At 36.2% G+C, this 27,338-nt stretch overlaps 1 protein-coding gene across 1 annotated transcript; it reads left to right on the top strand.

Annotated features, from left to right (window-relative positions):
• The first annotated feature begins 1,677 nt into the window (after positions 1-1,677).
• Positions 1,678-25,467, top strand: SNRNP48 (small nuclear ribonucleoprotein U11/U12 subunit 48). The gene is made up of 9 exons (XM_019745423.3): positions 1,678-1,874; positions 5,995-6,108; positions 6,365-6,425; positions 7,278-7,352; positions 13,651-13,839; positions 14,336-14,457; positions 21,707-21,795; positions 22,135-22,299; positions 24,473-25,467. Exons 1-9 carry the CDS (start codon positions 1,719-1,721, stop codon positions 24,519-24,521), a joined length of 1,020 nt encoding a protein of 339 aa, XP_019600982.1. The 5' UTR covers positions 1,678-1,718; the 3' UTR covers positions 24,522-25,467.
• The last annotated feature ends 1,871 nt before the right edge of the window (positions 25,468-27,338 follow it).

Raw genomic sequence — 27,338 nt, 5'->3', positions numbered from 1 at the left:
TATAGAATTTTCAGTGAAAATCATTTCACATCCAAATAGTCTCACATTTTCCAGGCTGCTGGGCTATGAAAATGCAAATAAAAAGGAAAAATACTGTGGGCAGAGTATGAATAAACTACTTCTAGAACTCACCGTAACTTACCCCACATCTGCTTGCAGCTACTGGCCTATTTATACATTTTCTGGTACTGCCTTTTCACACATCACCATTTTTTTGTAGGTCATGTTCACAAAAAAAATTTACTTCGCAGTTTGTTTCTTCATCTGGTAGCTACAAGTGCAAAGGGAAGCAAAAGTTTGACATCAGGCTTGAATAAAATAAAGATAAACAATATAAGAGGGATTCGATTCTGGGAGTTAAAACCATTTGGGGAAACTAGAAGGCTGATTCCCGGTCTTGGGTAGGAAATGTACAAAGTAAGTTTGGGTTAGTCTAAGTAAGAAAGTACTCAAGGACTAACGGGGACATGTCGAAAAGACCTAAGGTGTTTTAAAGTGGCTTCTACTGGTCAAATTTGGGGCAATTTGAGCATCAACAAGAATTATGATGGTAACAGAGTAGTAATAATGAATTAGAAGCAATTTAATAAATCAATAATTTAAAGAACCCCTTGGTTCCATCGTGGAACAACAAAATAAAGGTGTAAGAATGAATGCTATAATAGCTAATTAGTGTAAAAACCATGATAGTATTAAAGAATCATTTATAATTTCTAACATAACAGATTCAGTGAAGGACTGTGTGAGTTTGTTGGTGGAATAGGACATTTATATAACCTCAAGGTATCATCCTACACCAATTACTAAGAAGAAATGTACTATTAAAATAGAGTGATACTCCCACCTCCTTTACCAAGTGATCAAATTTTGCATTACTAGTAGCAGGAGAATCTAAAATATGTGTTCTCTATGAGATACAACAAAGAGGTACACACATCTTGCAAAAACGCTTAAACTGAATCTAATCCCAGAGGAAAAAAATCTGACAAATCCCAAAAGGATATTTTACAAGACAATTGGTTGAGGCTCCTGACAAAATTCAATGATTTAATTTAAAAAGGAGAGTAGGGGATACCGTACTAGATTAAAGAGAAATAATCAATTGTAGTTCGTGGGTTGAAAAAAAGTAGATGACTATAAAAGAAATTTTGGGGACAACTGGGGAAACTTGAATATGAACTGTGTATTAGATGATAGGAAATTATTTTCTTAGGTTTGATCATGTACTGTGGCTATGTAGGAAAATATCCGTATCCTTAGGAGATTCATATGGACATTTGGAGGTGAAGTACTATAATTTACTTTCAAATAATTCAGCAAAAATAGTGTGTGGGGCTGTGTAGGTGGAGAGAGCGGGAGAAAGCAAACGCGGCCAAATGTTAACAATTAAGGAGCTGGAGGACGGCTATGTGAATGCTCACTGTACTATTCTTTAAACTTTTCTTTAGATATAAACTTTTTTTTTTTTTTTTAAATAGGGGTGGGGGCACTGCCGTTCAGGGAATACCAGGCGCAAATACACCCAGGAACAGTAACAAAACCAGCGGTATTTGGTAGAGATAGGAAAACCTCTTAAAATGACAGCTCCGCCCTTTCCCGGGCCTTCCCCTATAGGCGGTTCTAGTCACGTGGCCTCGTGGCCCCGCCCACAACTCCCAGAAGCTCGCGCGCGCCGCGGTTAATTTCCTGAGCCTTTCTTTGGCAGGCCGGATGCGGCCATGGAGGGCGATCCTCCTCCGGTGGAGGATCGGCGGCGGCTGCAGGAGGAGCTGAGCGAGTTTGTGGAGAGCTGCTGTCGGACGCTGGAGGAGGTGACGGTGTCCTTGGGCTGGAACCTGGATCGGCTGGACCCCGGGGAGGAGGAGGCGGCAGAGGTGAGGGGTGTGGGCGCGCCGGGTACCTTTGGGGACCCTCAGCCTGCGGTCTTCTGTGGCGGTAGAAGAATTAGCGCGGGGGGCCGTGGGCGCCCCCAACCCTCTGTAGAGCCGTGGTGGGCGCCCAGGACCGGGCTTGGAGCGCCTCTGACGCCCCTGGACCCTGGGTTGGGGCGCGCGAGTGGTCCGGGGCACTCCGCACCCATCACCTGTGCGGCAAACCCGCGGAACCTCGGATTTCAAGAAAAGGTGAAAATGGGATGGGTAAGGAGGGAATGTCAGATCTGGTGTTTATTAAGAAAATAAATGAATGGGTCTCAGGGTGCTTCTAGCAGAGGTATTGGCGGTTTGCTTTGTCATTTGTCACATGGATTCCACAATTGCACCAGTTTCACTGTCAGGAGAGCTTGGGTGCTCAGTTTACCTTTCTCTGCCTTAAAATTGCACATTTCCGACTGGGGACAGCACCGGCTCTAGGATTATTAAAGGATATCACTAAGAGATGGTGACTGCCAACTCTCCAAAGCATTAGAATTCTTTTGGAAAAAAAAAATGTAGGCTACTATATTAGAGTGACCAATTCTGATTTCTTTTTTTTTGGAAGTGGGGTGGGAGCAAGGGAAGTGTTCCAATGTGGGATAATTCATGATCTCTGAATTCTTTTTGGGTTTACCAAGCTATAATAATTTCTCTTAGGTTTAAATTACATAACTGATTCCCCACAGGCCTTAAAATTTTTTATTTTATTAATTTCAGCTGCACAAAACAACATAGTTATTGCACATTTACACACCTCACAAAGTGATAACCCCAAGTCCACTACCCATCTGGTAGCATACATAGCTATTACAGTACCATTGACTGCATTCCATATGTTGTACTTTATATCCCGTGACTACATATATTTTTTAAATTATAGTTGACATTCAGTATTATTTTATATTTCAGGTGTACAATGTAGTGGTTAGGCATTTGTATAATTTATGAAGTGACCTCTTGATAATTCTAGTACCCATCTGCCACTATACATAGTTTTTATAATATTGTTGACCATATTCCCCATACTGGACTTTACATCCCCATGACTATTTTATAACTACCAATTTGTACTTCTTAATCCCTTCACCTTTCTCACTCAGCCTCCCAACCCTGTTCCCATCTAGCAATCATCAGTTTGTTCTCTGTATCTATGAGTCTATTTTTGTTCGTTTATTATGGTCTTTATATTCAATGTGGAGGTTCCTCAAAAGTTAAAAGTAGAAGTACCTTGTGACCTAACAGTTCCACTCCTGGATATTTATGCAACAAATCCAGAACACTAATTCGAAAAGATATATACACCTCCTATACTTACTGCAGCGCTATTCACAATAGCCAAGATATGGAAACAACCGAAATGCCCATCAGTAAAAGATTGGATAAAGAAATTGTGGTACATTTACACAATGGAGTATTAATCTGCTCTTAAAGAAATCTTAACCATTTGCAACAACGTGGATGGACCTAAGTTGAAATAAGTCAGATTGAGAAAGACAAATACCATATGATCCTAGAGGCATTTAAAGTGTATTTGATTTATATACAAACTGTTCACATTTATTGTATTCACAACATAGTGGAATTAAAAGAAAACACTTTATTTTTTGTTTAGAGATATATTTTAAGCTGTGAATTTCTATTGGGATCTACCAAACCTTTCCATGCCATTGTTTACTTAGCATTATAGTAAATTTGGATTTCTTGAATTAATACTTATATCGTACTTTGTATAGGCCACTTACTATACATTACCTTACCATTTACTCATTACCTTAATGAAGTAAATAATGTTAAGCCACGTTTTGCAGATGAGGAAACAAACCCAGAGAGGTTGGAATTTGTCGAAGGATACACTGCTAATGTCAGTTGGGATTTGAACCCAGGCATTCTGGCTCCTGAGAATCTGTGCTTAACTGCTATGCTGCCTTTCTAAAACTCCTTTGTAAAATTCCAAAATTCTGACAGTCAGCTGTGGGTATACATCTAACTTCTGCAAAACCAATAGCTATTATTCAGGAGAGTGACTGGCTTAAAAATCCTGGTAAATGACATCTGTAATTCCTAGACTAGGTGCAGTCCAGATAGTTAATGAATCTATACTGCTGGAGTGTTTTAATACTGAAGTTGAGTGAACAACAGTCACGGTTTCTGTCCTTACAGAGCTTACTGTCTGGTAATAGTGACAGAAATCAGCCATTACATTATAATGTGACGAAATCTATGACGGGTGGGATGAAATTGCTGTAGTACAGGTTGTTGTAGGCTGTGGTGGTACAGTGAAGACTTCCTGGATAAAGTGAATTCTAAGCTGATAAATAACATTGAGTGAATTAGCTAGGGGAAGCACAGAGGAAACATCAACAGCCTGTGTAGAAGTCCAGAGACAAGGGCATGACCAGGTCAGGAAACCTCCTGCATTTAAGGACAGCTAGAGCATAGGATGTGGAGAAGGAGGACAGTGATGGTGGGTAGGGGCCAGATCTTACAGGTCCTGTGTCAGCCATTTTAAAGAATCTATCTATCTATATATATATGTATATTTTTTTTATGAGGGCAATAGAGGAGGCATGAAAGTATTTTACGCCAGGGCATACCATAATTATATTTACCTTTGAATAAAGTAATATTTGCTTATATTTATTGAATACTTGCTATGTACTAGATCCCGTTCAAATTGCTGTATGTATGTCAATTCATGTATAACTTCATCTTGATAATAGCTTTGTGAGAGAGGTCCTGCTATTATACCTATTTTATAAATGAGGAAACTGAGGCAAAGAAAGGATACTTTCCTTGACCAAGTTCATACAGTCAGTGAGGCAGAGCTGGGATTCAAACTAGTTACAGTTTGAGAATGGAATGGACAGCAAGACTGGAAGCGAAACGAGTTAGGCAATGGCTGTTGTAATCCAGGAGAGAGATGATGATATCTTGAGTTGGGAAAGTGGTAGTGGGGATGGATTATGTGGAGAGATTTCACAGAGTTATTTAGGAGTAAAAACAATAGGTGATTGATTAGATGTGGATGATGTGGGAGAAGAGGAAGTTTCTTGCTGGAGCAAGTAGGACCTTTCACTGAAATAGGAAACAAAAGATGAATGGGTTTGGGGGTCAGGAGATCATGAATATCATGAATTTGTTTTGGTCATGTTGAAATTTTAGTGTAAGGTACTCAAAGACAAACAAGGTCTCAAGATCTAGATTTGGGGAATCATCACGATATAGTGAAAATTAAAGCCATGAGTTCTTCTAGTAAGTGTATGTCAGTTGGTAAAAGACTGCTGGTTAGACCTACATGAAACACCAGCATTTAAAGGGGGACAGGTAGTGGTAACATACACAGTGGAATGTTATTCAGCAATAAAAATAATATTTTGCCATTTGTGACAAAATGAATGGACCTAGAAGGTATTATGCTAAGTGAAATGAGTCGGATAGAGAAAGACAAATACTGTGTAATTTCACTTATATGTGGAATCTAAGTAAAAAATGAATCAACAAAACCAGAAACACCCGTAGATATAGAGAATAAGCTGAAGGTTGCTAAAAGGGTGGGGTTTGGAGGTTGGGAATTAAAATAAATAAATAGGAAAAAATATGTGTAACCCAGGTATATAAGGTCACTTTGGGGGGGTGGAATAAAGGGGGACAGATAGAACACAGAAGACAGATCTTTAGAGGACCAAGTAGAAGGAGCTGAAGAGGTAGAAGGAACATGAAGAGTGTATCAGGATGACAGAAATAGACAAGTAGATTGTGACCTATGTTATAAGGACAATGGCATGTGCTTTGGCTATATAGTAGGAAGAAGGTAGGTGAGGTTGTTGAGGCAGTGAGTGGGAACAAATCCTAAATCCTCACAATTGGGTTTTGAAGGGGTGGAGAGGGGGCAGAGGGGTAGGGAAATTGAGGGAGGTTGATATTTTTAATATGTACATTACATTCAAACAGGGTTGGGAGTGGCCTGCAGAAGAGGACGTAACTAGATAGTACCACTTAAGTATAAACATTTAATGGTATAATTATTTAAATTTTTAAATATTATGTACCTTTTTTCTTTGTTTCTGTTTGATTTTCATAGGATGAAATTGTGATATGCCCTTATGATTCCAATCATCGCATGCCTAAATCATCTTTAGCAAAGCACATGGTATCGTGTAGATTGAGGAAACTGGGCTACACCAAAGAAGAAGAGGTATCATATTTATTATGTATATGTCATATAATTGATGCATTAATAAATTCACAATATATGGAAAGTACAATGTGAGATTTTTCTGACATAAAATAATAGTCATCTGTGGGGTAAAATGGTACTTGCCTAATATCACGAATTATTGCAAGAAATATTTAAACAATACTAATCAATTGTTGGTTTATGTCAAATCTTAAAATAGGAAATCCTCCGATACTCAAAAACACTAAGTGTTGTTTTTTGTTTTCCTGTTTAGGATAAAATGTATAATTCTGAATTTTTCTATGAGAATGTGAAGATACCTTCAATTACTTTGAGTAAGTATTAACTTAATAGGTTATAACTTTAAAATATCTTACTGTAGATATGTCTATGTAGATATTGATAATTCATTTTTGAATTATCAAAAGAATAGACTTTATAAGTGTGCTTATGATTAAAGACATTTTATACCTTAAGAGGATGTAGGATTAGTTAATATATAGTGAGATTAGTTTTTGTAACCCGAACTTTAGAGACCAGACTTATATTAATAGGCAGTGAAAACCCTGCAAAGCTTTGTACAGTAGGACAGACACTGTTCTTGGTTATAACAAAAATTTGGCCAGACAACACAGTTTGAAGATAGGACTGAGGATGGAAATGTATCCCAAGAGGTTAAAATCTTGGGCTCTGAAATCAGAATGCTCTGATTCAGCTCCTGGTTTTGTCACTAATAGATATGTGACTTTCAGCAAGGAAATTAACCTGTTTGTTGCCTAAATTTGTTTATAAGATGGGTATCATGGTAATAGTTCCTTTGTGAGGATTAAATGATATGATATAAGTAATATTTTTAGAATGCTGCCTGACACTTAGCTGGGAATCAAGAAATGTTAGATATTATTGGTTGCTAAGAATTATGGTGGCTACTGCTGCTACATGTCTGGTTATAATGTTTTCTGAACCACTTGAACTCTGGTTACTGACTGGGATCTAGCTAGACCTGGAAGAATTCTGCGTTCAGATTACGTAGGCAGTGATGTGGGTGTTTCCTCTATTAAGGTTCTTGAAGGTTAGTCTCTATGTGCCCAAAGAGCTTGGATTAGAAACCAGTTAATAATTTAATTGTGGACACTGATGATTCGTATTGTGTTTATGGGCTTTTTTTTTTTTTTTTTTTTTGACAGATAAGGATTCACAATTCCAGATAATTAAGCAAGCTAGAACTGCAGTTGGAAAAGATGGTGACTGTTACAATCAAAGTAAGTGGCATCATAGTTTGAGCTAATTAATGAATCAAACTGTTTTCCTCCCACAAACACATTACTAATTTTTAAGAAAAATCTTGTGAAAACAATTACATGGGAAAGGTTAAGTTTTACATTTAATATTAGGCTGCTGTGCTTGGTGTCAACTTCATTTGTTAGATATTTTCTGCTCAAATATACCAGTCTCACCAGGAAACTATCTTAGCTAGCTCTTCATACTTTGGAATTACCCAATAGGAGAGATTGCCTTGTACATAATTTTTAAAATTAGGATTATTTAGTAAATAAATCCCATTGAGTGGAAGTGTTTTACCCTGAGATTTCCTCTTTTGAGAATTCGCCCACTGTTAAGTATAAGAATGTTGAGATGCAATATAAAAGGAAAGGCTAAAAGAGATCAGTTTCCACAGCTGCCTCTCAGAATTTAAAGCACAAAGTTTTACATGCACTTTCAGAGCGTTTGTGGATCCCTTCATGCCCAGCTTTGGAGCTGGGGTAGTGTTTCTGTCTGGGATTTACTTCAGCAGAGCCTAGGTGAGAATTTTTAAGTATGAGCTTTTCGTAAATTGAAAGAAAACTTAATCCATCAAAAACATAGACGTATATGAGTAAATAAAGTTAATTAGATTTCTGAACCTAGATATGACATCTAGTCTAAGCACGACTGGCTCCTTTTATAAGGTTTTCTGAGTTGTCTTTTGAATCTTCTGAAGGTAGCTTTCTTTGGACATCATAGCTTTTTTTTTCATCACTCTTTTTTCCTATCTGAATTATATTCACCAGGCCATTGTTATGATTTGTTTTCTTCCTTTTTGAAGTTCAGGATCTTAACCCATTGTGCTAGCAAACATCTGGGCTTGATTTCTCCATAATCACTCTGTGGCCTCAGAAGGAGGAAGTCTCTTAACCCTTAGTCTATATTATGTTAGTGCCTTACAACAGCCATAAGCACATTTCTTGTATTTCCTCTTTTGATGTACTCCCATTTTTATGTACTTTTGTGCTAAATTCCAGGTTTTTTTCTTTGAGGAAGACATTTGACTCTCATCTTATTTGACTCTCATCAAATTACTGATCTGTGATCAGTCAAGCCTTTTTTTTGGCTCTTATTATTGGTTCTATCCATTGCCCCTGTTTAGTTATCAACCAATTAAAAAGAGGATGTTGTTTTTTGTTGTTTTGGAGGGGTTAATTATTAAAGGACTTTATGTGACCTTAACTAGTTAGATAGATTTACTGAATTTATTTTAGAGTTGAAAGAGACTTTGGAGATCATCTAATCCAGCGTCTGCTTTTTACAGATAAGGAGACAAACCCTCTCTGATATAGGTGATAAAGTCCTGGTGTGTTTGTTCTAAAGGTCCTCAATATTTTTATATTTGCAAAGAGATTCTTTTTTTCAAAGCTCTTATATATTTCATTACTCCTTCACAACAAACTTATGGTAGGTTGGATAAATCTTTTCCCCTCCATAATAGGTGAAGAAATAGAGGCACACAAAAGTGAATTAACATTCCTTTGCTAGATAATAGCAAAGCTGGATCAAGAACCAAGTTCTGAATTTTGCCACAGACTCTGAACTGAGTTATTCTGCTTTCTGTTAGAAACTCTACAGTTAGTGAAATTTGTGGATTCTAGATATTGCTCAAATATATTCATTATTTATTATGCCTGTCATTAAATAGAATATCACAAACTTTAAATCTGTACATACTGTTACAATTCGTACTGTTCATTGTTTATTCTATTTTGTGTAAGACTGTTTCAAAGAAATAAATTAGCTGCTTCGTCTTGTATAAATGACAAGTTTTCTGAGTTTTTGCTTCCTTTCCTGTGATATAAAACTATCTTGTGGTGTTGGTTAGAGCAATAGAGATAATGAATGCTGAACTAGCCTTAACTAATAATTGGTAGCTGCTATTGGTTAAGCAATTTAATTTCTAAGTAAATTAATGTATAGAAAGCAATATTAAGATAATGTATTGGGTGATCATATTTTTATATTTATGAGTAATTTTCTACAACATTAGAAAATGTTCTAAATTTTTTATATAATTGAGTAATAAGGCAGATTAGGACATTGAGTTCTTTACAAAAGCAAAGCATTACTTTGAATGAATACTTCTTTCAATAGATAAGAGGAACTTATTTGATTTTGAATTTTTTGCACTAGCTTAAATTAAGATTTAATTGTTAAGAATATTTTTATATGATTTGTAACCCTCTTTTTAAAACTTTTTTTCATCTTGGGTAAAGTTCCACAATTTCTCAACAGAGATGATTTTTTATGGATCACTTATGTCTTAGACCTTTTAAATATTTTACCCCAGGACCTCTTTAATATCTTCTTAATTGATGTATTTACTTTGAAGGAAGATGACAAACATGAACAATTTTCCATTTTCCCATTTAATTAATATTTTGTCTGTTATTCACTAAATTATAATTTTCGATGGGATTATATTTATGTTTTCATTTCCTCAGTCTTGTCGGATCTAAACTTATGGTACAGAATTCACAATCCATTAACCTTTGTGAAAGCTTAAACCACCATTGGATCTACTTACTTATGTTCAGATCCAGTTACTTTGGTTAGTTTTATAACCAGGATGTTAATTTCAATCATAAACAATCATTTTGTAGTGGCTTATCTTTTTCCTTCAGTATTAAAGATTCCCGTTGCTGTCCTTCAGTTTCATGACGTATACAGTTGACCCTTGAACAACATGGGTTTGAACTGTGCACGTCCACTTATGTGTGGATTTTTTTGGCCCTCTGTATCTGTGGGTTTCGCATCCATGGATTTTGGTATCTGAGGAGGATACCAAAACAGTATTTTCGATCCACAGTTGGGATATCTAGGGATGCAGAGGGCTGACTATAAGCATTGTTCTACGCCATTTTGTGTAAGGGACTTGAGCATCCGTGGATTTTGGTATCCACGGAGGATTCTGGAACCAGTCCCCTGCGGATACCAAGGGCTGACTGTAGTTAAGTTTTTAGGGAGTCAAAAGTTATACGAGGATTTTCGACTGTGTGGGGAAGGTGGGGTCAGCGCTCGTAACCCCCACATTGTTCAAGGCTCAGCTGTACTGGCGTCATGGGCATGGTTTGAAGGTCAGTGTACTATGCTGAAGAACGCTAAAATTCATTACAGTGGTTCTAGAGCTGATCTGTTCCTACTGCATGGGAGACTTTGGCAAGTCAGTTTGCTTCTGTGGGCTTTAATTTCTTTATCTCTAATGTTAGGAAATTGAGTCTGTATGAATTCTCCCTAAAATTCTGAATTTATATCTTAGGAACAACACCTCTTGTTAATATTTAATATTGTATCTCATATGTTTAAGATGTCCTATGATGGCAAGAGTGACTAACAAGGAAGAATTGAGAGTTTGAGTTATTAAAAAGTTGATTAGAGTTTCAGTTTGGGGTGATTGAAACTTCTGGAGTTGGATAGAAGTGATGGTTGCACAACAATGTGTACTAATGCCAATGAACTATACACTTAAAATGGTTAAAATGTTAAATTTTGTTATGTATATTTTAACACAATTTAAAAAACTGTACAAAAAAGGAGATAGGTCACAGAATTGATACGATTATAGTGCATTCAGATAGATCTCTAAATCATATAGAAACTTACGTTTGAAAATTTACGTTTTATGTAAGCTTATTTAAGTGTGTTTACCCATTTTTTCTTCTCAGAAATATCTGTGTTCTGAATGATTTGAATGCAGTTTGTTTAACTTTTCCTGTACTTTTTCTTTTTCAGTAATTGGGGTGAGTATAAAGAGGAATTAGGAACCTGAATGTACTCCTTATTTAAAGATATGCAGTATCCTTTTTGCAAATGATATCCTTTTAAAAGTATCACTCAAATTTCTAAACTTTATTTTAATCACTGTCACAATATTATAGTCTTGATTTGGAATTAGTATCAATCTTCACCATACAGAAATTTAAGATGAATAAAAGAAAACTGCAGAATATTTTAAGGAGGAAATTATATTTCTTTGTTTAAAAGTAACCAGCAAAGGTTTATGTGGAGCTTGTTTACCATACAGTCATGCACTGCATAATGACATTTTGGTATACAACAGACTGCATATACGGTGGTGGTCCATAAGGTTACAATGGATTATAAGCAAAAGTTTGTAATGTTGAAAGAAAAGGCTGAATCTGATTACGTAGGATGTTGGATTTATTGCTAGCTCTGGGTGATTTAAATAGACCAAGAGGCTTAGCTTGTCTGTCTACCTGCCTTATGCCCTGCCCCTGGCTGGGGCCTGGAGTTGGTGAAGGAGTGAGGGGAGCAGGCTGAGGACGAGGGGAGCCCAGGAGCCCCCCCCCCCACATATGACCACCCACACACTCCTGCATACAAGCTCACTTCCCTTGCCTTCCTTTCTCCTTATCTCGCCTCCCAGTTGCATTCCTCCCTTTCTGTCTGTCTCTCCCCACTTTATTATTTCTTAGCTCAAGCTTTATCTGTCTCTTGATCTCTGCTTCTGCTCTACCTTTCTTTCCCCTTCTCTTTCTTCTCTCTCCCCCTCCCTTCCTCCCTCCTGATGTCTGTTCTCCCTCCCATGGTGCCTCTCTCTACAGTGCTCCCCTGCACCCCAACTCACAAGCCTACACACATACTTTATCTTTTACACTGTATTTTTACTACGTTTTCTAGGTTTAGATATGTGTAGATACACAAATATGTTGTATTACAATTACCTACAGTATTCAGTACAGTAAATGCCGTACAGGTTTGTAGCCGAGGAGAGATAGGCTACCCCAGAGAGTGTAGTGGGCTGTACCACCCACGTTTGTGTCAGTGCACTCGGTGATGTTCGTACAATAAGAAAATCGCCTCACGACGCATTTCTCAGACATAACCCCGTCATTAATTGGGGCATGACTGTACATCAGTGTTTTCTAATCTTTGTGTTTTTCTCCCAGACTTTTATAGCCTGTATTGAAAGGAATTAGGTTTATCAAAGCTAACTCATTTATGTTTTAACATCTGGCTACATAAAAGGGCTTTTCCTGGTGTCCACCAGAATTCGAATAAAATTGATTGACTTGAAAGGAAACCCTTCTTCCCCACTTACTTGAAATCCTTTGACTAGTACAAATTGCGGTGTATTGTTATCCCTAGCTGTTAAACCACGGACATGTTCAGAGTCAGTGTAGCTATCTATGCTCTTAATATGTAGACAAATGTAAAGTCAACTCTTTTTTTGTGTTCTAATGCTTAGTTCCTAGTATGCTTTTATTTGAACTTTTTTTTTTTTTTTTGCCTCTTAGGAAGTCAACAAGGTTAGACTTTATCAAATATAAGTATCTGGGAAGAGCTACTGATTTTACATTGTTCTGTGAAGCAAAGTTATTACTTTGGGGTGACCTAGCAAAAATTAAAAGGATTCCTTTAGTAGCTCATGTTCTTTGTTTGCATTAGTGAATAATGAAGTCTGGGACTATCGTTTTAAAATGCTTTATTTACAGTTACAATAATTTTTTTATTTCACTGAGAAAATTTGAATCTCAAAACAAAAAATTTCTTCAGTGTTTAATACATCATATCAAGGTATTGTATTTACTTTTTTTCGTTAATGAGAAGATTTTAGAAGTTCTGTAACTGTCGTGGGGGCACCGCTGTTAACTTTTTTCAGTTAACTTGGTTAAGCTAATATGCTTCCTCTTCAGAAAATTAAAACAAGTTTAGTCTCACTTTAATCTGTCTTTCTCTGGTCTGAGGAAGTATAGGGTTTTTGCTACTGAATTGTTTTTTGGTCCTTAGCTCTAAGTCATTGCACAGATGGGATATATTTTGAATATGGTATAGCTAGCTTGATGAAATATTTTTCGTATTTCCATAATTTATTTTCAAAGGGACTATAATGTGTATTGCCTATTAAAAGTTTTTTTACTCTAGCTTTTATGGGAAAAAGCATATAAACAGAAAGGAAGTTAATATCTACTTTATAATATGGGTAGCCTTTTAAAAGTTGTTATCCAAAAAATTTTCTTATAAGCAAATGGTAATTACTGTCTGCCTTCATGGAATCTGTCTTTTAATGTTGTTGGAGAGAATAACGAACAGCTACAATACATCCTTTATTTGGATATAGCATTCAGAATACCATTTATCACTTAGGTTGATATTTTGTATATTTAATGATTATGAAAAGAATGTGTTAATCCCGCATTATTGCAGCACATGTTTAAATATAAGTCGTAGAATTTTAAGTCCACAATGCTTCATGTATTGTTTATTCTTGTGGTTTTATTTTTACTTTAGGGATTTATTCTTCATTGCCTGTTGAAGTTCCTCTGAATCACAAACGGTTTGTTTGTGATCTGACCCAAGCCGATCGTCTTGCCCTCTATGATTTTGTAATTGAGGAGACAAAGAAAAAGCGCTCTGATTCTCAAACTGTTGAAAATGACAGTGATCTCTTTGTAGACTTGGCTGCAAAAGTCAATCAAGGTTAGAAATCAGTATCATAATTTTATATTTTATAATTTAAAAAATATTTTACATTTTTATAATTTTATATTTCTATATTTTTATATTTTTTGTTGTCATTCCATTAATATATGCTGTGTCAGTTTACTTTGAGTTGGATAGGATGGTTTTGTATTATCTGATATTCACATATGTGTATATATTAAGATGTTTACTTAGTACATGAAATTTTGCTCTCTGATTTTTACATTAAGCATAGCTTCCTTCTGTAAGAATGTTGTACAGCTGTGCTGTTCCTTGAATCTTTTTACCTAAATACTCTTATGTTCAAATAATGGCTAGAGAAAATGAATGATATAAAACTTAGCATATTTACATGATATAGAATTTTTAGAATATTTTTGCATGCTACATTGAAAAGTTGAAATATAGTATGATTGTGGTGGTATTCCTTCCTGCTAATTTATAAGAATTTAAAAGGTAAGGACATACTAATTTTATTTTATTCTTTTGTTAGATAATAGTAGAAAAAGTCCAAAATCTTACCTTGAAATCCTGGCAGAAGTGAGGGATTATAAAAGAAGACGCCAGTCCTATAGAGCTAAAAATGTTCATATAACCAAGAAATCATATACGGAGGTAAGTTTTACATACTCTCGTAGAGCTTTGCCGAGAACAGAATTTCCCGTAGGTAGTTTTCTAAGTCTGTTTTGTGGATTTCCACAGTTCCTTGGAAAGGTTTTCTGAAAGTAAGTATCTTCTAGGTGGCCATACCTGATTTATATTTGCTCCATCACTTTCAGATTCACCCTTTGCCAGACAAAGGCTATTCAGATTACAAAAACCTTATATAAAGAGGTTGTACAGTCCTAAGAAACTACTTGTTTTTTTTTAGCTTTTATTTGTTAAGTGTGTTTTTCTAGGACCCGTCAGCTCCAACTTAAGTTGTTTCAGTCTAGTTGTGGAGGGCACAGCTCATAGTAGCCCATGCGGGATCAAACCAGCAACCCTGTCGTTATGAGCACCACCCTCTAACCAACTGAGCTAACTGGCTGCCCAAGAAACGACATACTTTTGAGAAAGTGGTCGGAACATGAGTTTTGGCTTTAAATAAACCGGTGCTTAAGTTTTGATTCTAATGTTTATCATTGGCTGTTTTCACTTGGTTGGGCAAGGTAGTTTTGAGCTTTTTAAGATTCGATTTTTTTTCACTTAATAATACAGACTTTGTAGGGTTGTTAAGAGAATTGATTGAGATTATGTATGTTGACACAAATTGCTCAATTAATAGCTGTCTTTTTTGGCAAAAAATTTTAGTGTGCTTTTATGTATTCTACTAAATATTTGGGCTTAAGAAATATCTTAGGATAAATTATTTATAATTCATACTATAAATTATAGTATAAATAAATAGTTGATTTCTCATCTGAAATGCTTTTTGTTTTGCTGTTTTAAGTCTTTTTTTTCCTGTTGTGTAAATTCCACATGTACGACACTATAATTTGACATCTGTAGACTACAGAGTAATCACCTCCAAAAGTCTAGTTACTGTCCATCACCATGCAATTGTCCCCTTCCCCCTTTTTACCTACTGCCCACCCCCCTTCCCCTGGTAATCACCAATCTATTCTTCGTGTCTATGAGTGTCTTTGTTTTGTTTGTTCATTTTTTATTGTATTTTTTAGAAGATCCCACATATGAGTGAAATCATGTGGTATTTGTCTTTCTCTTCTGACTTATTTCACTTAGCATTATACCCTCAAGGTCCATCCATGTTGTCACAAATGGCAAGGTTTCATTCTTTTTTATGACTGAGTGGTATTCCTGTGAGAGAGAGAGAGAGAGAGAGAGAAAGAGAGAGAAAGAGAGCGATCCATTCATTCATCCATCCATGGACACTTTGGTTGTTTCCATATCTTGGCTATTGTAAATAATGGTACCATGAGCATAGGGGTACATACATCTTTTCAAATCAGTGTTTTTGTATTCTGGATAAATACTTAGAAGTGGAATTGCTGGTCATATGGTACCTCTATTCTTAATTTTTTTAAGGAATTTCCATACTGTTTTCCATAGAGGCTACAGCAACTTACAGTCTCACCAACAGTGTATGAGGGTTGCCTTTTCTCCACAGCCTCTCCAACATTTGTTAATACTTGTCTTTTTGATAAAGTCATTCTAACAGGTATGAGGTGATAGCTCATTGTGGTTTTGATTTGTATTTCCCCAACGATTAGTGATGTTGAGCATCTGTTCCTGAGCCTATTGGCCATCTGTATGTCTTCTTTGGAAAAATGTGTATTTATGGTGGAATCTTTAGTGTTTTCTATATATAGTCATGTCGTTTGCCAAGAGCAACCGTTTTACTTCTTTTCTGATTTGGATGCCTTTTATCTAGTTCTTGCCTAATTGCTGTGCCTAGTGCTTTTTCAAATATTATGTTGAATAAAAGTGGTGAGAGTTGGCATCATTGTCTTGTTCCTGATCTTAGAGGAAAAGCTTCCAGCTTTTCATCATTGAGTATGGTATTAGTTGTGGGTTTGTCATATATGGACTTTATTATGTTGAAATACTTTTCCTGTATATTCACTTTGTTTAGAGTTTTTATCATAAATGGATGGTGAATTTTGATTCAACAATGATTTTTCTGCATCTATTGAGATGATCGTATGATTTTTATTGTTCATTTTGTTAATGTGTATCACACTGATTGATTTATGGATGTTGAACCATCGTTGTATCCAGGGAATAAGTCCCACTTGATTGTGGTGTGTGATCCTCTTAATATATTGTTGAATTTAGTTTGTTAATGTTCTGTTGAGGATTTTTGCATCTGTGTTCATCAAGGCTATTGGCCCGTACTTCTTTTGTGTGTGTGGTGTCCTTATCTAGTTTTGGTATCAGGGTAATTCCGGCCTTGTAAAATATGTTTGGAAGAGTACCTTCCTCTTCAGTTTTTTAGAAGAATTTGAAAAGGATAGGTATTAAATCTTTGAATGTTTGCAAGAATTCACCAGTGAAACCATGTGGTCCTGGACTTTTATTTGTTAGGAGGTTTTTGATTACTGATTCAATCTCCTTACTAGTATCTTCTTGTTAGATTGACATCTTTATCATATACTGCCCTTCATTGTCTTATTAGTCTTTGTTTTAAAGTATATTTGTCTGATATGAGTATAGCAACACCAGCTTTCTTTTCATTTCCTTTTGTGTGGAATATCTTTTCCATCCTTTCACATTCAGTTCGTGTTTATCCTTCTGAAGTGAGCCTCCTGTAAGCAGCATATAGGTAGGTCTTGTTGTTTTATCCATTCAGCCACTCTTTGTGTTTTGATTGCTAAATTTATTCCATTTACATTTAAAGTAATCATTGATAGGTATGTACTTATTGCCATTTTGTTAATTGTCTTCTGGCTGGTTTTATAACTCCTCTCTGTTCTTTCTTCTTCTTTTTCTCTTCCCTTGTGGTTTGATGGTTTTCTTCAGTGTTATGCTTATAGTCCTTTTTAATTTTCTTTTGTGTGGTTTACTATATGTTTTTTCTTTGTGGTTATCATGAGGTTCTCATGTAACATCCTATGTGTATAACAATCTCTTTTAAGTTGATAGCAACTTAAATTTGAATACATTCCAAAGCTTTACATTTTTTCCCCTTCCCCCCACGTTTTATATTTTTGATGACACATTTTACATCTTTTTATTTTGTGTTTTCCTTGACTAATAATTGTAATTTTAATTTTCCTTCTTTTGTTTTTAGCCTTCATACTTGCTTTATAGATGATTGATCGGCCTTTACTGTATATTTACCTTTTCAAATGATATTTTTACTTTTGTATGTTTTCTTATTATTAATTAATGCCTTTCTTTTTAGCTTAGAAAAGTTTCTTTAACATTCCTGGTAAGGCTGATTTAGTGGTGATGAACTCCTTAAGCTTTTGCTTATCTGGAAAACGTGATCTTCAAATCTTAATGTTAACCTTGCTGGATGGAGAATCCTTGGTTGGAAATTTTTTCCTTTCAGGACTTTGAATATGTTAGGCCGCTCTCTTCTGGCCTATAAAGTATATGCTGAAAATGTTCTGGTGGCCTTATGGGGTTTGCCTTGTATGTAGTAAGTTGTTTTTCTCTTGCTGTTCTCAATATTCTCTCTTTATCCTTCATGCTGCCGTGTTAATTATAATGTGTCTTGGTGTGATTCTCTTTAGGGTCATCTTATTTGAAACTCCCTGGGCTTTCTGGATTTGGGTGTCTGTTTTCTTTCCTAGATTAGGGAAGCTTTTTGCCATTATTTCTTTAAATAACTTTTCTGGCCCTTTTCTGCTTTCCTTCTGGGACCCCTTTAATGTGAAATTTATTCCACCTGATGTTGTCCTAGAGGTCTCTTAAGGTATTTTCGTTTTTTAAAATTCTTTTTTCCTTTTGCTGCTCTGTCTGGGTGTATTTCGTTCCTGTGTCTTCTCACTGATTTTTACTTCTACTTCATCCAGTTGCTATTGAACCCCTCGAGTGTATTTTTCAGTTCAGTTATACTGAACTGGTACTTTCTTATATTTTCTATCTCTTAAAGTTCTCACTATGTTCATCCATTCTTCTCTCAGTTTGATGAACATTTTTATGACTTTTGCTTTGAACTATTTGTCATTAGTTTGCTGTTATCTCTGTTTATTACGGTTATTTTTCTGGGTGTGTTATGTTCTTTGGTTTGGAACATGCTTCTTTGTTTCCTCATTTTGCCTGACTCTCTGTCTGTATATATTAGGTGAAATAGCTACCTCTTCCAGTCCTGAAGGAGTGGCCTTGTGTAGGAGATGATCCATGGGCCCCAAAGTTCCATCTGCTCTTACCACCAGAGCCAGGTGCTGTAGGGGGGCTGTGCCTACTCATGGCCTGTGGCAGGGCCAACTGCAGTGTAAAGATGGGTAGATTGCAGAGCACTCATCAGGTGTAGCTGCTGTGCAGGGAGCGTGGGGCGTGTGGGGTGTTTGCCTGACTGGTTGTGTGGCTGCGGCACAGGTGGGCAGGGTGCAGGTGCTTGCCTGGCCTGGTAGCAGTGCCAGAGGGATAAATCACTCTACTGGTGCTGGCAGGCTAGAAGGAGGGCACCAAAAATGGTGTAAACCAGCTTCGTCACAAGCAAGTTAGAATGAGATTGCAAAAATGGTGCCAGCTAGCGCGTTTGTCCCTGGGGAAAAATCTTAGCAGGTTCCTGCCTCTTTGGCAGCTGCTTTAAGTTTAGTAAGTGGATCTTTCTCACTTAATGATCTAGGCCTTTTCAGACTGCTTTGTGCTGGATCTCAAGGTGCGTGGGTCTGCATACATGCCCTTTAGGAGCAGGAGCTACATGCCCTACAGTTCTGTTTCTCCTGGATTTAGTCCCCATTGATTTTCAAAACCAGGCATTTTGGCAGCTCATCTTCCCAGTGCTGGATCCAAGAGTTGGGGTGCCTAATCTGGGGCACGATCCCTTCACTCTTCTAGGGTGAGTTCCGTATTTTTTTGGATCCCTCCTGGTTGTGGATCACCATGTCTGGGGTGGGGTCCCAGGTGAGACCGTTCATCTCTCCTGCCCATCTTGATGCATCTCTTTTATCTTTTGTTGTGGAGGCACTGTTCATCTAGCTCTCAGGCCCTTTTCAGAGGAAATTGTTCCACATGTAGCTGTATATTTGTCGTGTCTATAGGAGGAGACGAGTTCAGGGCCTTCCTATGCCTCCATCTTGGACTGGAATCTTCACTGTTTGAAATCTTGATACCCCCTGTTGCCATGAGGTGCTAGTTCTGAGCCAGGCACTGGCTTATTGCATTTGTGCTCTGTACCACATGGCTTAGCGTTTAATTTTATGCTGTTCTTTTTGCAATTAAAGTACGTGTTTTAGACTTACCTCTCCCAGTAGAGGTCTGGGACCATGTCATACAGCCTCAGTGATTCCTATAGTCCCTCAAACACTTGGTTGTACATCATTTGTTTCTTCAGTAGTCTCATAACCTTGCAATCAAGTTTCAGTGTTGCTGCTAGTGTTCTTTATAATTTTATGGTTAACTTTTTATTATGGAAATACTCAAACATGTACTAAAGTGGATAGAATAGTCTAACGAATCTGTATGTACCCATCACCCAGCTTCAACAATTATCAACATAATTAAGGAGTTTGGATCTCCTTGTCTTATTTATACTCCCACTCACTACCTAGCTCCCCTGCTCTGATGCTTGGTAATTTTGGAAACAGATCCCAAATAATCTTTCATCTCTAAATTACTTCAGTGTTTACAATTCTTTTAGTGACTTATATCTCTGATTTATATTTATATTCAACATTTTAGCCATTCCTAGCTTCATTTCTATCTTACATAATTTTTGTTTGCTTTGAACTAGAACCTGAACTTTGATAAATTTCAGTAAAAATGTATTAGGTAGTGTAGTTACTGTGCATAACAAACTACTGTGGGGTATGTAAGATAAATGTACACAGACCCCACTCTCAAGGAACTTCTTATAGTTTAACAAGTGAAAAAGACCTTTCAAAATACAGATTGCTATAAGTGCTAAAAGAAGGTGAGATCAACGTATGTATAGAGAAGATAGTACTTGAGGGGTAAGGGCATGTCTGTTTATTGGCTCTCTCCTTATGCCAGGTTGACTGTGTGGAAACTGCACCAGTAACATTTGGGCTTCACAGAGCTCACAGAGCTACTAGTCAGGGAGTTATATAGGCTACTCCGGAAGTGCTAGAGCTGGAATTGGGATTCAGGTATGTGTGACTCATGTCACTCCCTGGGTTACACCTTGACCTATCTTAGTTTTTCTACAAGACAATGCATGAAGGAGGGGAAATGGTGGATAAGGATTTTCCAGGTGAAAGGACTAGTGTTCCTAAAAGGAAATAAAAGTACAGGGGTTTTCCAGAGACCCGTTAGTAATCCAGGGTGGCTAGAACTTAGTGTTTTTGAAAAACTATCAAGTGGGAGATAAGGCTGCTTCTACTATGTGATGTAGTAAAATTGTGGAAGGCTTCGAAGGCTCTGTTAAGGAATTTGGATATTGTGCCACTTCACTTCAGGCGCTGCTGAAAACTTCTTTGAGGTGGGGAGAAACGCAGTCTGACCTGAGCTATAGTGTGTCTCTGAGACTGGCCCTGTTTTCCATGCCTTTCTTCTTAAAACTTTCTTAATTAGTCATGAGGGAACCAACTGTAAGCTTCTATTTTAGTTTCATTTACGTAGTGACCAGCGTGGTGCTTGATGCAATAGGATAAATAGGAAAAAAAGAAAAACTTTTAAATATTCTTAGGTGATTTATAGCCTCATTGAGAAAGTATCTGAAGTGACTGTAATGTTTCATGTTTTGTCTGTTATCTTAATGATAAGGTTTTTAGAAAAGTTTTATTTGTAAATAATCTGAAACACACAAATAAATTGCAAAACTGAAATAGTACAAAGAACTCCTATCCTTTATACAAATCACCTGTTTTAACATTTTGCTCCATTTGCTTGTCATCTTTTCTCTCTTTATCTGTACATTTTTTTTCTCAGTCTCTATCTACATAATTTTTTCTGAATTATTAAAGGGTTACATACGTCATGATTCTTTATCCCTAAATACGTCGTATGTGTTTCCTAAGAATAGGGATCCTTCCTTACATAATCAGCATGGTTATCAACTTTAGCAAATTTAACATTGATATAATGCTTTTATCTACCATTCATATCCCAATTTGACTATTGCCTTTTTTATGTTTTCTAAACTGCACACGTCCCACAGTCCACTGTATCAAAGCTCTTATTAATAAATATTTGATTGATTGTCAGCAGTGACTTTTTTTTTTAGCATTATAGTCTTAATTGTTTGAACAGCTTCCTTATCTGAAATTCTGTGCTTACCTCTCCTAAGGTGATTCGGGATGTGATAAATGTGCATATGGAAGAACTCAGTAATCAGTGGCAAGAAGAGCAGGAAAAAGCGGAGGATGACACTGAAAAGTATGTCATTGTATTTATCAGTGAAAATACTCTCTATAATCTGTTACCTATAATTGTTTAACTAAACTTTAGCATTTCCAAGGCCCTTAGTAGCACACTATAATTCATCAGAATGCTGATGGTTTCTTGTCATTGCTCAGGATTATTATACCAGAGTTGTAAAACACATTATAAAAGCTATGTTTCTTTGATTACCCTCTTATATGGAATGTAAGATTATACACATTTATTTAGACGCTGTCTATCACTGGTCTGATACAGAACATTGGGCTTTAGGATGGTCTATACTGGAGACCAGTGGTTAAAACTGACTGATTGATGTTCCTTTTGATGTTTCAGGAATGAAGAAAGGCGATCAGCCTCCCTAGATTCTCGGCAGTCCGGTGGGAGCTATTTGGATGCTGAGTGTTCACGACATAGAAGGAATCGGAGTAGGAGCCCACATAAACGAAAAAGAAACAAAGATAAGGATAAAAACTGGGACTCAAGAAGAAGGAAAGAGAGGTAAGTCTAACTCTACATCATCCAACATTGAATTGTTTAATTTTGAAAAATAGTTCATTTTGTTATAGACCATGTTGAAAAAAATAGATTGTAAGAGTAAATTAAGGAGAGTAAATAATTGATAAAAATTCTTAACATTTGTCCTATTTCAGTTCAAATAACCACAGCTCTGATGACAGTTCTCTATATGCCTGATTGGATATAGGTTTCTGTTTTTTATTACTTGTTTTTTAACCAGGGTGTATGAAAGTAATGTCTAGGTAGAAAGTTAGTTATGTTAAAAAAAGTATTTGCCTTTCTTCTGCTCCTTCCTTCCTTCCTCTCTTTCACCCTCTCTCTCTTACTTTTTCTTTCTCTTGCTAATTCCTCAGATAAAGGGTATATAGTGTCAGAGAGAATATCCAAACTTTAATGTCAGTCAGTGGACCCTTGTTAATATCCTTGATGACGTTTTGATAGCTGAGAGATATGAACTTGTACTAAAATAGTAAATTTAAATCAATTGAGGTCTCTTCCTGTATTCTAGCTGCTTACTGGGCATCTACCTGGATCTCAGGTTCATCAAGTCTGTGACTGAACTTATTTTCTTTTTCTCAGTTTGCTCCTCCTTCCCCAGTGTTTGCTGTCCTAGTTAATGGCTGACCATCACCTGTTCATCTGAGCCAGAAATCAAGAGGTCATGTTAGATCCTCCTTTTTTATTCCTTACCATCTGGTCTTAATCGCTGTCAGTTCTACCTGAAGATACCTTATATACACCTTCTCCTCCCGTCATTATTGCTGTCTATCTGGAAAGTGATGGTAGTTTTCCTAATTGTTCTACCTGTCTCTAAGCTTGTCCCTTATGGATCCAGTCCTACCCTACTGCCAAAGTGAATTTTCACCTCTTAAAACTCTTTAGTGGCAAAATTCACATTCCTTAGAATGGCTCTCAAGACCTCCAGGATCAGGGCATCTGCCCACCTATCCCTGTATTTTGTCACTACCCCATGAAACGCATTATTTATGCTCTAGCCAGCCCAAATTTCTTACAGTTCCTCCTCCACACTGTGCCCCAACTGTGCCTTTCCACGTCATGTTCCGCTGCCTAATTTTATTTTAAAGCCGGCTTGGTAAACCCCTCCTCATCCTTTAGACCCAGCTTAGTCATTCCCATGAAGCCTTTTTTCACTCATTCAACAGAACTGATCTTTTCCATTTGTTACCGGTCTACCTAGCACATTCTTTTTATGGAACTTAATTATTACTCTCCCTACTAGACTGTGAGCTCTTTGAGGGCAGGTCTGTGTCTTACTTAGTATTACGTGCACAGCGCTTGTCTAATCATATGCTCTCAAATGATATCTCTCCAGGGCCCCTGGTGATCAGGAATTAATAGGTTTATTGGTTTAATCATTTTGCTCATATGATCATGCAATTCATGTTTTTAAAGCTAGCTATGACTTAGTCCTTCTCTTATAAAAATGAACTATTTGCTTAGTAATCCCTTTTGATTCGTATAATGAATGATATTTTGTAATTATATACTCTTGTATATATATATATATATAATTATATACAAAATTAACTGTTGATTAGCTATCAGAAATTGTGCACTCTTCTTTCTGGTTCGTTAGTGCTTCTTCTTAATTAATTTTTGACATGTCTGATCAGTCCCTATTGACTTAACTACATTAGACAGCCTCAAAATCTAAACATGAACAATTTTCTTTTAGAAAGGATAAACTGTATATTAGCAGGAAATACTTCTCAATAGGCTAATCTTTGATATTCCCCTGAGATGGAATGAATTGTGGGGAGTTGAGATAGGAATCAGGGAAGGATGTCAGATAGTTTCTGAATTCCTTTTATGACTTTAGTAGTCTATTGAAAGGAATTCTCTGGTCATAAACCACGTATGAGTATGTACATTCAAAGTTAATTTTAGAGTGGAACTCCAAACTGCAGTTTAAAAAAAGTCCATTTTGTTTATCCTCTTCTCAGTTTTGTCCCTTAGTTTTAATGATGCATTTTTCATATATACTCTTAAAATAGTCACTGTTCAGTTCTAAATGCTGTTTTTACTTGTTCTGTTTTATATCTGATGTAGGTATGTTACTGATGAATGATTATTTAAAGCTCTTATATTAAAATGTCATCATTTATGATAATTTTTTTCACCCCTTCCATTTCAGGGATGGGGAAAGACATCATAGTCATAAAAGAAGAAAGCAGAAAGTGTAAATGAAGTATTTGCATATATCAAGCTGATGCCATCCATGATACCAACATGCCAATATTTTCATTATAATTGCTTTGAGTAGGAGAATGTGTTTCTGTGACCTGTTTAGTGCTCAGATCATTATTTTTCATAACTGCTTATATCTCACACCATGAATACACTATTTGCCCTATAACTTTGTTTTCCTTATATTTTAATAGGTGATTGCTTCCTATTCCTATTTTGTTTCATTCTTTTTTGATAATTTATGTATCAGAAAATTCTTTAAAGGCAATATTCAATTATATAAATAATACACAAATACATTCTCATTGTAAAAAATTCCAACCTTACAGATAAGGCTAAAGTCTCCTTGGAACACATCTGCAATCCCGATCCTCTCTTACCCCTCATGGTAACTACCTTACTAACCATTAACGCTGCGCAGACTGGTGAAGTGTAATAGGGAAAAACAACCTAAATGTCTGTCAGGAGCGGAAAGGCCTGGCTAAATAAAATGCACTGTAGTCATACAATAGGTTACTGTATTGGATTTAAAAGAAATAAACTTTATCTATATGAACATGCATAGATCTCAGAAACAATGCTAAGTGAAAATAGCAAGTTGTAGAAAGGGTGTACAAGTTATATATCTTTGTACAAAACAATACGTATTCAGTGGCTGTATATGGATTTAAATATATTCTTAAAAGTCCAGAAGAACCCCTGCCAGACTCACAATTGATTATTTTGGGGGAGATGGTACAGATAGGGGGAATAAGGGGTGGAAACCAGGACTGGGAGGGTGGTCAAAGGAAATTTGAGCTTTATCCATAATATATTAATTTTTTAAAAATAAGGTTTTCATGTTTTACTTGTTAATTGAAAAATACTGTCATTCTGTTTTTTGTACGTGAACTTTATTGAGGTATTGTTTACATAAAATAAAATGCACCCATTTTAAGTGTACATTTCGTTGCGTTTTGACAAACTTATACCCCCCCATGTAACTATCACCTCAGTCAAGGTAGAGAATATTCCCATCACTCCCAAAAGTTCCCTTATCCCCCTTTTCATAATCAATTTCTCTACCCACAGCCATAGGCAACCAGAGACCTGCTTTTCGTTACTGCTGATGAGATACGTCTTTTGAGAATTCATATAAATGTAGTGTACTCTGCCTTCTCCCACTACACATACTTTTGAGATTGAGCCCTGTTGTTGTGTGTGTTAGTGGTCTATTGATTGTTGTTGCTAGTAGTGTATTCTGTTGTAGGATAGATCATTCAGTGAAACTTTGGCAGTAAATGTTAAGCATCTCATGTCTGAATTGCAGTATCTTGAGTCTTGAAAACCTAGCTTAAAGATTCCAGGTGGGTTCCAAATAGAAATGAAACCTTAATTATTTCAATATGTAACTGACAATATGTAACAGAAAGGTTCACTGGATTCAGATCCGATTGGCTGTTAGACTTCAGGTATAGAAAACAACTTTCAGATTCATATGTTGGAAATCAACAGGTCACTTGCCAATATGAAGCCATATTACTGCCATTGTATTTAATTTCTAAATATATAAAATTCAGATTTAAAAATCTTAAAAACGAGAGCTTTGGAGTTACCATAATGATGAGCTCTGTGAAATTACTGCTTTTGAAGGTCAAAATTATTTGAATTATCAGCAATTTCATATAGCATAATTTAATTTATAATTTTGGTTTTCATTATAATTTTAATGATTTTACTAACTGGAAGAAACTAAGGGGAAAATTAAAAGGAATACTTGGGTTTTTAGTAGAAGAGAAGTAAGTGGGAAGGAGTGCGGTGGTGTGATTGGGGAAAAATAGGGTAGTATGGAAAAAGATGGTCTAAAATGTAACCAGAATTCTTTACAGTCCCAAATTTAAAGAATTAACTGCTGCAAACTATCTAATAAAATGTAGAATTAGATAGTGTCAGGTATAGTATTTGTGTGATCCTTGAACGTATTAATTTTCCATGCTTATCTATTTGTGTTTTAAACTCCTTCACTGCATTACTAGCTCCTTTATCAATATAATCCCCATGCCTAGCATATAATAGTTATTATTTGTTATTTTAAATTTTGACAAAAGCATTTGCAAACCCGTTACCTAACCCGTTACCTAATTTTTTTACTCATAAAGTGCTGATATTAATAATTACTGTAACTGCTGTCCATCTTAACTATCCATTAATTCCTAACTCAGATGACATCTTCTCGTCTACATTTTTTATCTAACCAAACTTTTTCTCTTGAACTCTTTAAAAACAGTAAGGATAGTTAATGTTTATTGAGTATTTACTATGTGGCAGACTCTGTTCTGAGCTTTTTTTTATTGTAAAATCAAAAAATTTACCACTTTATCCGTTTTTAGATGTATAATTCCCTGGCATTACATACATTCACGTTGTACAGCCATCAACACTGGCTATCTCCAGGATGTTTTCATCTTCCCAAACTGAAACTCGGTGCCATTAAACAACAAGGGTCCGTTTACTCCTTCCCCCAGCCCCCAGTAACCAGTATTCTACTTTCTGTCTATGAACTTGAGTATTCTAGGTACCTTTTATAAGTGAAATTACAAATTATTCTTTGGATCCTGACTTACTTCCCTTAGCATAGTGTTTCAAGTTAAATTCATGTAGCATGTGTCAGAATTGAAAGATTTTTAAATTAAAAATGTAGCTAACATACAATATTGTATTAGTTTCTGGGGTACACCATAGTTATTCAACCTTTCTATACCTAAAGAAGTGATCACCATGATAAGTCCAGCAACCATCAGATACTGTACCACACACACTATCCCAGTATTATT

This window comes from Rhinolophus sinicus, chromosome 14 (genome assembly GCF_057876585.1).
Source record: "Rhinolophus sinicus isolate RSI-liver-muscle chromosome 14, RSI-T2T, whole genome shotgun sequence".
NCBI lineage: Eukaryota > Metazoa > Chordata > Mammalia > Chiroptera > Rhinolophidae > Rhinolophus > Rhinolophus sinicus.
The sequence above is the reverse complement of the archived record's forward strand: the minus strand, read 5'-3'. Positions and strand labels throughout refer to the sequence as shown.